The sequence below is a fragment of the Haliotis asinina genome, chromosome 3 (assembly GCF_037392515.1).
Source record: "Haliotis asinina isolate JCU_RB_2024 chromosome 3, JCU_Hal_asi_v2, whole genome shotgun sequence".
Classification (NCBI taxonomy): Eukaryota; Metazoa; Mollusca; class Gastropoda; order Lepetellida; family Haliotidae; genus Haliotis; species Haliotis asinina.
This window is the reverse complement of record NC_090282.1, coordinates 44804961-44819364: the sequence shown is the minus strand read 5'-3', so window position 1 is coordinate 44819364 and position 14404 is coordinate 44804961. Positions and strand designations below refer to the sequence as shown.

At 39.1% G+C, this 14404-nt stretch overlaps 2 protein-coding genes across 3 annotated transcripts in view; both read left to right on the top strand.

The window, feature by feature from the left end:
* LOC137278105 (uncharacterized) overlaps nt 1-11005 on the top strand; it is a 35129-nt gene extending 24124 nt beyond the window's left edge. Inside the window, exon 4 of one of the 2 annotated variants that reach the window (XM_067810224.1) lies at nt 9688-11005. In XM_067810224.1, coding sequence (XP_067666325.1) covers nt 9688-10069 — 382 coding nt within the window. In that variant the 3' untranslated portion in view covers nt 10070-11005. The remainder of the gene's footprint in view (nt 1-9687) is intronic. The other variant, XM_067810225.1, reaches the window with a different exon arrangement.
* The window catches only part of LOC137278103 (organic cation transporter protein-like), a 512032-nt gene that overhangs the window by 93161 nt on the left and 404467 nt on the right, over nt 1-14404 (top strand). The gene's annotated exons all lie outside the window — the stretch shown is intronic.

The window sequence follows — 14404 nt, the reverse complement described above, 5'->3', positions numbered from 1 at the left end:
GTATATAATCAGGATATGATCTTACTTCGCTTATATCAGTTCCAGTCAAGTTTGACGTTATAGTGTTGTGGTGGTACGTTTGCAAATAAAACTGCCGCAGAGCTTTTGTACTAGTAGGAAGGTTACACAGCTGAAAGTAACATATCAGATTTGACAAGAAGAGTGACACTGTTTATTGGAATATGTTGCCTTAACAGAAGGATGGTATCATCGCCTAGTTATGAATGGCATACATATGAACCATAGAAACAATCACCTGCGATTGTTACGCCATCAGAAAAACAGGCGTGCACTACTTATACGTAAAAGTGTCGAGGAAAGTACGATCAACTTTATTACGGTAATTATATCACAGTGTGGTTGATATCTGCAGAAAGGATGTTAAAGGTTATTATTCCATCAACATTGCCTAAGGCTCAAAGCTGCATTTTATCGTTGATTTACTTCGGTTCGATAAAATGTTGGAAACAGCCACCACCATTAATAATAGAAAGTGTGGAGACAGGAACTCTCTAACACACACTGTAATAATCAGTAGAAGGATTTGGATCACTCCGGTTCATCAGTGGCTACTTCTGAATGGTTACGACGCATTTAAGCTTATAGAAATCCGTCTGCAGTTACTGTCTGAGACAGTCTTTAATAACGTGTCTAAATATCAATACATTGTTCCATCATGACAACTGATTTACATGTGACGTCACGTAGCTGTGAAGACAATGAATCTCTCTCACTCACGGCCTTGACGAATCACGACCCACACGTAAGTTACGCATCCGCCCTCTTTCGGTATAGACCTTAGAGTGAGGACGTAGATGCCTTTACTGCAGAATTACGGCCTCGTAGTTAGCCTCATGTTCCCTATTCCTCAGTTTCTCAATATAATTCTACTACTGACATTACTATGGCTGTGTTTGAGAATTCCTCGTGTTTTAGACCCCGATGTTATGGAAATGTTTCCACAATGGTGATGATAGGATTTGTGCAACAAATTAGCTTGCACTTTAGAGGATCCTAGCACACTCTGTTGTTCAGATATTGATGTATAATATATGGTAGATAGGTTTCGTTTTTCGTTGGATTATATAAACAAGTGTCGCAACATTTGTCTGCTGCTGTTGGAATACCTAAAGAGCATAACGGTTCACCATACACAGGAACAGTTGGATATACGTGCTGCTTTCTCCATAAAGTACGCCTCCACGTTGACGATGGTCGCGTGTAATGTTGTAAATTAATCACTAGAGGACACAGTAAAATGTATATTTAATCAACAAATCACCATTTCTCCATCTGGGTCGGGCAAATTTGTCGTAGTAGCTCTTCATCTTGAAATGCGTGTACATATAGCTTGTACATTATTAAGTAGTCCTTTATGACATGGGGAAGTTGTGTGTTTTCCTTTGAAGAAGGCTACACGTGACCCCTTACAGATGCATAACGCCTAATTTGCTGCCCAAGGCAACCCAGGTCCACACCTCCAAATGATCCTGCATTAATTAACAGGTAATCCAGAGGTCGCAGTCAGAGGTCATGTTCCATCATGTGTTCGTATTGAGAAACTAGAGAGCTGAACAGTCTTGCTCTCCCTTTTAACCTGGGAATTTGGGAATTAACGAATCAGTACATACACATGGACTTTTGAGGAAACAATTAACAAACCATTATAAACTAAATCTATTTTATGTTGTACGCATACATTTCTTGAAAACTGTCTGTTAACCGTGTTCATTATTCACAGCGGAAGAAAAGGAAGAAAAATCTTATCTAATGCACACACGAATGTCATAACCCAAAAGAGGCTAATATGGAACAAATTCATTTTTTGTTCATTCTCTCCACAGACAGGTAAAACTATTATCTCAGCAGCAATGAACGCAAATGGGTTCCAGATTCCATATTTATGGACTATTTCTGCGGGGAGTGATGCTATTTCATTTGCTGAGCTATGGCGGGCTGGTCCTAAGGTTATGAGAAAAATGAAATTTATTACGAGACAAAACAAATATTAGCCTTGCGGGAAGTGAGGGTCACTTAGTGAATCCACATAAGTTGATTTGTCCAGAACTGTGTTCGAAAAACAGGTGGATTAATTCGGATCAGATTTACATGTTCCGACAGCTGAGTGAGATTGCTACAAGTTGGCACAACACAACTTTGTCCATAGCCAAAGGCAAATTATTGTTCGCGTATTGATTTAGCGCAGCAGGTTGTTTAACAGGGGAAGACTTAGCTATCAAAAACCCATGTGTAGTTTGAAGATTGTTCGATCAGTCTGCTCAATGAATTTTATGAATAAGACTCTGCCACTAAATCATTCGAATCAATATGAAGGAAATGTTAAATGTCTTTAAAACATGCGTGCTGCGTTTAGTTGAATTTTATTCATAATTTAGTACTCCGTGTTTCATTTTGTGATCAATGTATTAAACACGTAAGGTATTCTTGATTTAATCTACAGCACAAATAAATTCTTAAAAGTGCATATTTCACAATACATTCGAGAGGTGTCAACACTTTGTTTATTCTGGCATTGTCACAAAATTATTGCAACAACTATTTAAGCGAGGGCCTCCTGTGGTTCGCGTTTACGGGCGAAGCATGGATTTACCTAGGTCATTGCAAAATGGCGCTTCTTCAATTAAGACGTTTGTCCAGTTATCCATAATCACTCACTGTATGCATTTACCACTCCTAGTGATTCACCACGTCTGCTGAAGTGTCATCCTTTTTGGATTTGCAATACTGATGTTTTCTCTGTGTATTCATAGTCAGAAATGGTGATTTGGTCATCTTCAAACTCGTAATATCAGACCGAGACATGCGTACACTATTTTCAGAGTTAAACTACCCCGATTCCGGGTTAGAATAGATAATCTGCAATCTAGGTTGGTTGAAGAGCAATTGAGCAATCGAATCAGGCTGCTTCCGTGTACCCCAACGGCTTGGATAGCTGCTCATTATATCAATCTCAGGTTTATCTGCTCCAGATTGTATCATTTGCTCGATGCCTTCAAAACCTGGAACGTTGTTAGAGCAGCATTAACTACAGATGGTATGATCTTCTTTCACTAAAATATTGGAATATTGAAATATTATTGTTATCCTTCACCGGTTCATTTTCAATTATATTTGATATCTTCTTTGCTGTCCTTCTTGTAGCGGTTTAATAGAAACAAATTAGATTTGTTATCAGTTTGCAGGTCAACTGCTCTCTGAAATTATTCCTGCACTTTTCAAATTGAAATAATTATATTCATTGGGCAATGAACGACACTGAATGTTATTAGTCATATTTTGGAGTTAATTTAGCGCATATTTGATGGATCAGTTTCAAAATTGATCTCCTCACTTTGAAAGGTCTTGCTCCAGAAATAGCTATTTCAAGTGTCATAAGTGATTCCGCCAGGTTATTGTTTTACTCTGGAAGATACACGCGCCTTCTCATTTAAACAGCACGTAAATATGAAAATATGAAAATGCTCAGTACCCTACCTACCTACACACACACACACAAACACACACACATACATACATACATGCATGCATGCATGCATGCATGCATACATACGTGCATACGTACGTACATACGGCATACACGCACGTACTATGAGTACTAACTTGGCGGTACATACTGCGATAAGACTGACAGCTACACGATGTTTGTAGGTGGTGTGGAGAACATACTGTCTCGCTATGGATATAGGTCGAATGCATTGCTGTGTATTGCTTGTCTGTTTGTCCATGCAGGGCGTTACTCCATACAGGAGTGTTTAGGTATCTACGTCTTTTGCAAATTGTATTAGCATATGTTTTAGCATTGCAAATTGTTGATAGTGGTGCATACGTCACAAATTGTTTATAACTTGCAAGTTTTGGGTACAGGTTCTTGCATTGCAAAGGTACATGTATTCCACAGTGTTGATACGGGCCTGTGTATCTCAAAGTGTTGATACAGACCTATGTATTGCAAAGTGTTGATACAAGCATGTCCATTGCATGTCCAAAGTGTTGATGCAGGTGTTGAGGTATTAGCAAAGTGTTGATACAGGTGTTAGGTGTTAGCAAAGTGTTTGCAATGCCCATAGACTTTCTGTTTGCTTGTGCTGTTTCTGGTTTATTGGTTAAGCAATAACTAAGGTACTTGAGGGGACTTAAAATATTATAACTTTTCATTCACGTTATATTTTATGAAGATGTTCATATTTAGTTTGGGTTATTCGTAAACCCCGTCATTCTCCACACGTATAAATGACAAGAAACCAGTTTCCAATTCCGTTTAAGATAAATCATCCTGAAGCAGTTCATCGACTCAAAACGCCCACATAGAACTTCTTTGACTGTTGGTGTGAATAAGAGCACCTTTTCTCAGAACGGCGGTTTACAATACATTGATAACAGAGAAACAATAATTTCACATTCACTAGCTCTGATATTTGAAGTAAAATGATCAATAATCCAGAAAAGTGCACATTTCAAATCTAGTCTTTAAACGTCCAAATATGTGCTATATGTTACATTGTCTGTGTAGTCGAATCATTTACAAATTGCTAGATTCGTGCACTGTTCATTAGTACCGGTTTTGAAAACCGTGCCGAGAGTGCCAAATGGACACGAGCCCAGTTCCTGCTAATTAGAGAATCATTACATTGTATCCCATCAGATCGGTCATGACCTCGCTTTGCAACAAATTGCATGTGGCAGGTGCTAGCCACTGAAAAGGCTCTGGGTATTCTTTTCGCGATCACATGGAGTCATCACCGATTGTCAGTAATCCATTCATATACCTTCTACCGCTGTTTTGCCTTTAATGCCCAAAGGAAGCTAATTCGGCAGATAATTGAGACGATTATCCTCTGGCGTTGACATTTTAAATTATACAGCAAGGTGAGCTCCAGTAACAAAGTGTTCTGGAAAACCATATTCCATGCACGCCTTGAATAGACAGTGTAGGCGTTGCACGTATTTCTTGATGAAATTATGCGTTTTATATAAAACTTTCATCTCCCTAATAATTGAATAACACAGATAAGTATGTTTGATCAGGATCGCAATAAACAGGAAACATGTCCATCCTGCTAGAATCACACAGATGTACGTCTAGAATAAGCAATGGAGCAATCGTTATTATACCCTTTAACAAATAAACAGGAAACATGGAAACACATTTCAAAGCAATTTATAACGGCAGCACACTAACGAGTTAATTTCTATTTCAAACAAACACATGTTTATTTCACATCAATGTTGCTCATTTCGGGATCAGTGTCTCCCTCTGATAACACTAACCCGTCGTGTAACCCACGCTATACTTCATCACTGATGGAGTGGCATCGATCGGCGACTATCGCATTCATAATGGTTCTGCATTGTCCTTTTAACAAAATATGCGCCTTTTGTCTGATTGGCCCTTCTTCAACATTACAGTGTATGTCGTAATTTGCTAAAGTCGTGTATGTAAACGATATGTTCGAAGTTTCTCCTTGGAATTACATTATTTCCGTTGTTTCTTTACATTCAGTTAACGAGACTCTAAGACACTTATACATCAATAAAACCTGCATACTTAGTCATCGAGTATACGCCCATCAAACTGGTACTTGTGAGCATAAACTGTTTTCGGAAAACGAGAGATTTTTAAGTATTACTATACCTTATGATGGCGAAGACCGTCGTCCTTGGCTTGACTCTGAAAATTGTGACCTGATGGCAAATTACTAGCAATTGTCCCTGAATATTCAAAACAAACTCAGACTTTCTCGGAAAGGCGCACGAAGATACTCACACCCAAATACCCTGCAATGTATGTTCCACATACATGGGCTGGTAACCCTTTTGTTACCTTCGGAATAAGTCATAACACTATACATTAATGTTTGGGCACAATAGTTGTGCATCACTTTGATTGGCATTTGAAATCGATTTTGATAAATGACTTGGCTCAATAAGCCAAGCAATATATTGCCGTCAGTAAAAGTATGTCACCATGCGACTGTCATCCTTGGAAGAAAAGGATAACAATCTTAATGACAAATATTCAAAATTTATATCCCATAAATTCTTACTTTCTAGGTCATGGTTTGTAAAGTGCTAATATAGAAGATAGTTTGGCAAAACATGTGTGTTGAATGTGTACAGTTTGACAGTTTGACAGTTTGACAGTTTGACAGTTTCTCGACAGACATGTCTGACATAGTTTCAGCCTTTCAGTTTCAACAAATTTCAACAAGTTTCAACAAATTTCACTCTCGATTGACTGGTTTTGGCTTTACATGAGAACATTGTGATCTAAATTAGTGATCTCAAATGTTACTACCCGGTACATGACGTTTTCGGAGTAATACGATCCTGACTAATAATCCTTCAGTGTTGATGATGGTTTTCCGGGAAGACGGTTCTTGCAACTTACGGTAGTGTCATTTCTACCCATTAACAGATGGAACAACAAACACCAAACTCCCCCCTTTTCCTGTGTTCTTTAGACATCTCCCGTCTGTCCGCGAAAGGGCAAACAACTAATACATTCCGTGTAGATTCAATCCGCTTGCACGCGTCCCATCAATTATACATCACAACGGGATAACGTCATTCTGAATACGAGGTCTTAACTTCACGTTACTGTGGCACATTCATGTTTCATGATTTAGTTTTATTTTTGTGATGTGGTTTTATTTTCAGCAAATTCAGACGGATTAGGAGAGACATAGACTGATAGTGGGGAGGCAATATTCGATTTGTTGTTTTGTTTTGAAATAATAAACTCTTCCTCATAAATAAGACGTCCACCATCTCATTGAGATTTACCCACCCCTTTCTTGTATTGAATGTGGATTTGCGCTCAAGCATTCAGGTGTTTTAACGGTTGACGATTTAATGTGGATCAATACACGATGACTAAACGTTGCTATAATATGTATTTGTTTTGTGAATTCATGAAGTTTGAAAACAACGCATTTGTACCATTTCCAGACTGAACTACTTTGAAGCATAGTAAAAGTGTTTGAAGGCAATTTTGTACTGAAGGTTTGTGGCAATATCATATCTAAGCAACTTAACTGAAAACGATTTTAACAACAGTATGTTAATATCATACATGCCAGTATGTTTCACCGTGAAGCAATTCACGCAAATTTCCTGTTAGTAGAGGAAGCAGAATGTTTTAGGGCATCCTCAAGATATTTGGTTTAAAATGCACTTTTGAAATGAGGCTGTAGGGCCAACATTTAAAATCAATCGATAATTGATGGTTGTAGGCGATTACTCTGTTTGGTAAAATCCAGATATGAGTCTCTTTACCTTAAGCACAATTGAAAGTTGATAAAAGAGACACACTTTTATGTAGCCTGTCTATACAAAAAGGTCACTAGGGTTTGCAAGTTCCTCCTGAATAATAAAAAATCTAAATTGGGAGCCTCAAATTGATTATTCAACGACTTTGATGAAATGGAGTGCAGTATGTCTCGTGGAAAAATATTCTAAAGCTATTAAAAGGGTTCCACCATAGATTTGGCCATTTGGCATTTTGTTCCAACTTGTTCGAAAATGGCACAAATTTGCAAACGCATCTATTGAGACTGGGATGATAGCCTTTGCAAATGGTTAATGGCAATTGAATGAAATGGATCCGAGCATTGAATACAAAAAGCCATGATCTTATGCGGCGTGGTGTAATAGTGTCAAACAATTTTGCCATACAGCTTATCCCTGGTGGGATGATTTCATTGAGGGCAGAGTCGGGCGCTTTTTCATTCAAAATCTGCAACGTCAGACCTTAAGATACATCATCATCAATGATTTATCTGATTCAGTAGATCGTGTTGGTCTGACGACTGTTAATGTTTCCGGCTGTGACAAGCAACTCCAAGCAGACGGAATTCAAAGTAATGGGAGTAGGTAAATATTGACGTTTGGCCACCTCGAGACGATGCTGGTCTAACTATAGTCAGTTGTAGGGTAAATATTTCAACGAGACTGGTGTCAGATAGCGATAGTTGTAACTGTGGGATAGTTGTCAGTCAAATAGCTTAATCACATCACCCTCGCCCCAACCACCCCCGCCGCCCTGTCAACGCGTTAGGATCAATATGTGACTGGGAGCCGAGAAGGATATTGGACCGGTTTGGCTTTTCGGCAGAGAACACTAAAACTTGATTAAAACATGAGAGAAACGTGCCAAATTAAAAGGTGGATCGGTTGCAGTAGACTATATGCATGTTCCACAGAATTAAGACCCCTTGAATGTTGAGATGCCCAAGGATGAAAGCTTTGCCTCTGACTTGTCCATATATTGCTAGTGTTCAGAAGGGAAACTCAATTTTCAGGGAGTGAACACATTCTCTTCTAACGGTCCAAATTTGCAAGTCTATCGCCAAGATTAGATTCTGGCAAATAAAACGTGCAAAATGGCGTAGAGAAAGTTAACCAGAATGGTGAAAAACAGCGACTAAAGCTTGCATCCTCATCCATGTTAAACAGACACTCAGATACATCAACGCCCCCTACTTCCGGTGTGTCAGTCACCAAAACAGATGTCCTTCCTATGGGCTTGAAACTTGGTTTCAGTTAAAGGATCTTTAATGACATGTGTCTGATTTACAGTTTTCCCATCGTCATTCCGAGTTATTTATGCGATGCAAGGTGTCTTTATTAGCGTTCTGAAACAAGACCATGTCCATTACATGCATAATGTAATAACGGTGTAATGAGGAAGCGTGGACTGACTGCTGTTCTGTGCAGTTTTAACCAATGTGCCTCTGAGGAAACACTAGAGACATATTGAACAAAGAAGAAGGAAGCGTACGTTACCTGGGAATGAAAATGTTATATTATCAGCTCCATTCTTACCTAATCGGTGACATTGTGAAATAGGTGGCTGTGGACGCACCTTTCATTCGGTATGGTAAAGTGATTCATTCCAATCTTAGACTTACAGAGTCATCTGCTCTTTCTCAATGATCTAATCAATTGTAAGCAGGACTAAATCTATACTAATCGTTTTAGGAAAAACCCAACCCAATCCAAACTTGCACACAACCTTATTGTATTTATTTGTAGAATTTTTTTCAAACCAGTAATAGTGTCTGTTGCGGTATCGATGCATGGGGCTCTCTACCAGTTCATGGAATAATGGTCGATCACTACTATTTTGTTACTTGTAATGATCAGTTCAAAGCTAAACTGTAAGGAATCAGGACTGTCTTTAGTCATTTGGAATGTTTGACAGTTTTGAGCAGGTGTTATAGCTGAAGGTGTATCAATAGCATTAGTAGGAAGAAACCCACAGAAATCTGAATGCATGGCACAAAAGACAGGTTCAATCACCACTGTCTTAATAGCACAATCTGCCAATTTACCTTTGGTCTTTTGGAGAGAGCATTGTCATTGTCGTAAGTGACTTAATGAGTTGGATGTCACGCCGCTTTAAGCAATATTTCGAGGACTTCATGGTCCGTCGGCTTAAAGAGGGAGGAAAGGCAAACTGACACTCGTAATACGCTAACTACTTCTATTTATTCTGAGCGGGTGATTACAGAGTAACTGAGTGTTTATCACGGTACGCATCAAATACGGCTCACGATTATACAATACACAACTGCTTTGCTTCAGTTATTTAAATGGCACTGATCTATTAGCGTTGGTGTAAACGGTGTTGGGAAACGACCTTCATTGACATCGTCTATGTTTCAGGCGCTATGACAGAATGTCCAAAAGGAGAGACTCGGTTGTCAGCAGGCCGATGCCTTACGAATGTTGTCCAGCGCTGAGGGAACGTATCGAACCATATGGCGGAATCTCTAGAGAGGGCAAAGTCCTGGAGTTGTACAGAGACTCGAGAACCGTACAGACGTTTTACCAGACAAGGTGCCGTCCCTGGGTCGTCAACGGACACTGCCACTATCTTGACGTCCGGGCGAAGAGGTACTCTCGGTGTGTGCAGAAATACACGTATATGTACGGTATTGTAAAAGACTACAACGTGACGCAGCCATACAGGGTGGACTACATTAAAGTTAAATCGGGGTGTACATGTGAGCTGGATTTCCATCGTGATGCCACCAGATATGGTTAGCGACACTGCAGAACCTGTGTTTAAATCTTGTCTTTCAAACCACGGTTGTGTAACTGGCGGCTCACCCGGCTCAACAGACCGATTCGTATGACAAACGAAAAGATTCCATCAAGTGCAAATGGCGTCACTCCATCACCATCTCTATCAATGTAATTTGCTGGCGATTTAAAGAACTTGTTGCAGATGGTTCCATAGCCATTGGAGCTTGTTGCTTGCCGATACACGGTCTACGAATCACCTTAGTGCTTACACTCTATGATGCGACAAGGCTTTCAAAGAAGAAGCCGTCATCCAATGTATCGAGAAATTAACCGGCGGAGCCTTTCACTTCGCGAAGACAGATATTCGAAATTTGGCGCCGACAAAACAGTCAAGGCTAAGGAGATGTGCCTGGGGAGTGATTGGTGGCAAACTAAGCAGTTATCAACATATCATCCTTATTGACCTTTTGCTGAAGGTGATTCGCGAGGTCAAACAGCGACCTCTTTACAAGGTCATTGAATTTCATTCATGGAAATATTCTATAAAAACCTTTGACCGCCAGGTGATGTGACGGGTCATCTCTCGGCGGGCGGTTCTCATCTCTTGGTGCCCACAGCCATCACCTCAATCTCACTGTGGACTCTTCTCATTACGGCTGCTCGATTGGAGAGTTTGGGGTCGCGGTTAACCTGACTTTGACTGTATCATGGGTTAAGCAGTCAAACTTAGTATTGACCAGACTGTTGTTAGATTGTTGAACTTGGTCTACTGTGATGTTGATCCCTCCAAACGATCATGTCACGATGTTTTAACCGTTGTACGCGGTAATGTACTGAAATACTTTCTCTATTGTAAACTTCTGTAAAACAAGATGTAAATTTTCTTATCCATCCAAGGCTTTACAAATTGACCAATATTAAGTCATCTGCAAATAAAATATTTATGTGAATATCAGATTTTGTCATTTGATTGAAGAGCCCTTTGTCCTCCTTAAACATAACAGGTCAGTCAATGAGACCTCCGTCTTGATCAAAATAAGATCATGACAGCTGATATATATTTGTATGTGCATGATCCATGTCACTTCAGACATCGAGGAAAACTCGGCATTAAGTGACTAAGTGTAACGATTCATTTTTTCTCATAAAGCCAGTCCTTTACAAATTGATAATCGAATACGAAAAATCCTAAATGAGCTTTTGGGATTTATAAACTTGTATTTGACTTTGGAATTGCAGCGTAGATATTAGATAGAAACCTTTGCTAAGAGCAGAGTCGACTATGTAATTCTCACTTTACAACATGTTTGGCGCTGTATTGCGCAGTATTACAGCTGTACGACGCGGTCTGTAAATAACCCAGCCTCAACTAGACAAGTCAGTGATTGACACCATGAGATACGATGACAGGGTACCTGTGTATGAATCGCTATCAAACAGTGATGCTACCAAGTGTTGGCGAATCCGGCCCCACCTTTGGCACCTGTCATAAGCATATGCAAACGGTTGTCAACTGTTCACATGAAACAAATCAGGAAAGGCATCGACCTTTCTTTTTGTCACTGTTATATCAATTTTTTCCAACTTTTAAAAATGCATTTCTAAGGTTTTGGATGTTTTAACCATAACTCGTAATTTGTATGATGCTCTGTGATATTGTCGTAGAAAGGGTTTGCTCGTTTGTACCTCCAGCGTGAAATCCAACTCCTGGAGCTGTTCGAATATTGCCTGAAAAGACACAAGGTGATTACTCGAAAGTTCTGATCATCCCTTTTCTCATACAGCCTTGTGGTGAGCTTGTATTACTCTGAATCTTCATGCATATATCTAGATATTTATCCGTTGAGGCGGTCTCACGGGCCTCCGTAATTTCAAGTTCATTAGGGTAAATCAGCGGACTGGAACTGGCTCTCGTATGGTTCTTAAGCGATAGTAGATCATCAATATACCATGGACTTAAGTCAAACATTTTGGCAAAAGTTCCTAGTTTTTAAAACTCGAGGAGAAAATTCTGATTCAGATGCACAAAGAAACTGATTCTGAAAGAGGTGAGCACATGGTTTTCAAGGGGGAAGTCTACATTTTGCCTGAATATTTCCTATCCAAATTCTTTCCAAGATGATATTGAAGAGGAACTCGAGCATTTCACATTAATGTTTTCCTTGTAAACCTCAAATGGCATTTGCTTTCATCTTGAGATATGTTCCTGAATCGCTAAAGATAGATGTGTATGTATACCTTTGTTCACCAAGTTCATTTACATCCAAACATCGGGGGATCAAGAAATAAATGACTTTAAGTTGGCCCTATGGAACAGTGGTGTACAACGTTAAAAGCATCTGTTTTGGCAGAACTGAACTGAAGTTCGTTTCTGAGATTGTAAAAAGAAAGGTTTTGAGTTCTTGAGTATCCATTTGGTAGTAGATGCGCATGTCTCAAATGTTTCTTTGAATGTAGAGCAGGCCCGCGGGTGATAAAGATACCATAGTACAACGTTCTTAGTATGTTTCTTGACTATGTCTCTCTTTGTAGTGAATGTTTATGAAGCTAAACAGACATATCTTCAGGTTTCAAAGTCAAGCCAAATGTTGATACAAACATGGTTTGTCCTTGCGGAAGTAATCACTTTTCTAACCATTGCATGGACTAAGAAACTGAAACAAGCCCTATCTCCGAATTCAATTCAAAACAGCTGAATAATATCAGATATCTGCATTCTGGTTTAGGTTGGGGAGGGCCTTTTTCTGAAACTAAATTTATTTTGTATGTAGACATATGATATATTACGTTCCACACGCATGTACCTAATTTGTGTCTGTTTGAAAATTTATGACATGACTTACGTTCTAATCCACACCGTAATTCAGGTTTAAGCTTCAGTGTCCCTGACGGGCAGCATTCGTCATGAACGTCCAATGGCTTGACTGCTTTGATTTAAAAACAAAAACAAATCTAATTGTGAGACATATGTTTTTTATGCATCAAAGTCCATTTAGTACTGATGATTATGCACGCCATGGACACACACATACTGAACAAATACTGTCATTGATGTTGCAAACAATGCTCAGTTGCACATACCGATTTCGAAGTGTAATAGTCGTAAAAACGAGCTCCACCTCACATAAACATTGTAAGCAAACAAATTTATAGTCCATCAACTTAGATGATTACAAGCACAATTGTCTTGACAGTTGAACATCTCTTGTGTTTTCGCGATAGGCGTGTTACTTTACCACCCTTCCATCAATCCGGTGGGATCTTATGATCTGACGTCGTTTGAACTGCAATCATGAGATACAATCATAAATGACAAAGCAAACTAGTTATGCGCGAGGAAAATTATAAGAGGCCTTAAGTTACTTAAATAGGATACATAAATGTTTTTGTGAGCGCAGTCCATTCCTTCCAAAACGTGGACTGTAAACGTGATTGTCCAAAGTTATTTTTCACAGTGCACGAAACAGTTTTTAAGTACATGTCATTTAAAAGCCAAAATTAATTTACAAAGTAGGTGTTTCTTTGCCAATCCCATAACGAACTTTGCAAGTGACTATCTCCATAAAGGTATGCGTTCAATAATCTCAAATGGTGAAACAGCGCTTTGAACATAAAATATAAACTCAGTTTTGTGAAATTCTTTCTGTACACGATATTCCACTTTGATTGAATAGATATCGTCTTTTAAGGGTATTTCCAGTGATTAGAAAGTTCAACTGAATTCATTGTGTCGCCGCCCCATTACACGTCATTCAACCTTTACCACAGAACATTATTTGGAAGGTTAATATCCGGAGAGACTATTCTATTTTCCTTAACTGTGATCTCATGAGGGACATTGCACGAATCATCAATCACAACATTCACAACACCTACACCTCATGGCCTAAAAACTGATATGATAATCAAAGTGCTGAGCGATCTGATCCTCCCACGGAAAGGTGCATGTCTCTGAACGACCTAAGATCGTGGCGCATGTTTCACACAATTCAGAAGCAAGTGAAGGCAGATATCTTATTTCTACTACAAAGAGATGAATAAATAATATGTACTCTTCAGTATGATTCTAGAATGTATTGTCGTCATAACTGCACAACCTGAAAGGTTTTGTGAAGAAATATGTCTTCCTTTTTAGTGATTACAATTATAGCGTAAGCCGTTTATAGTCACTATAAAGTCACTACCTTAAACGTGTTGCGAAGGGAAACCCCTTCCAGTTAAGCAAGTACTATTACAATGCAAGCCGTATTAGTACTTAGTAAAGACATTGTAATGGTATATATTTTCCCATTTAGTGATTACAATTACAGTGTAAGCCATCTGTATAGTCATTACAACCCCAGTACCTTAGATA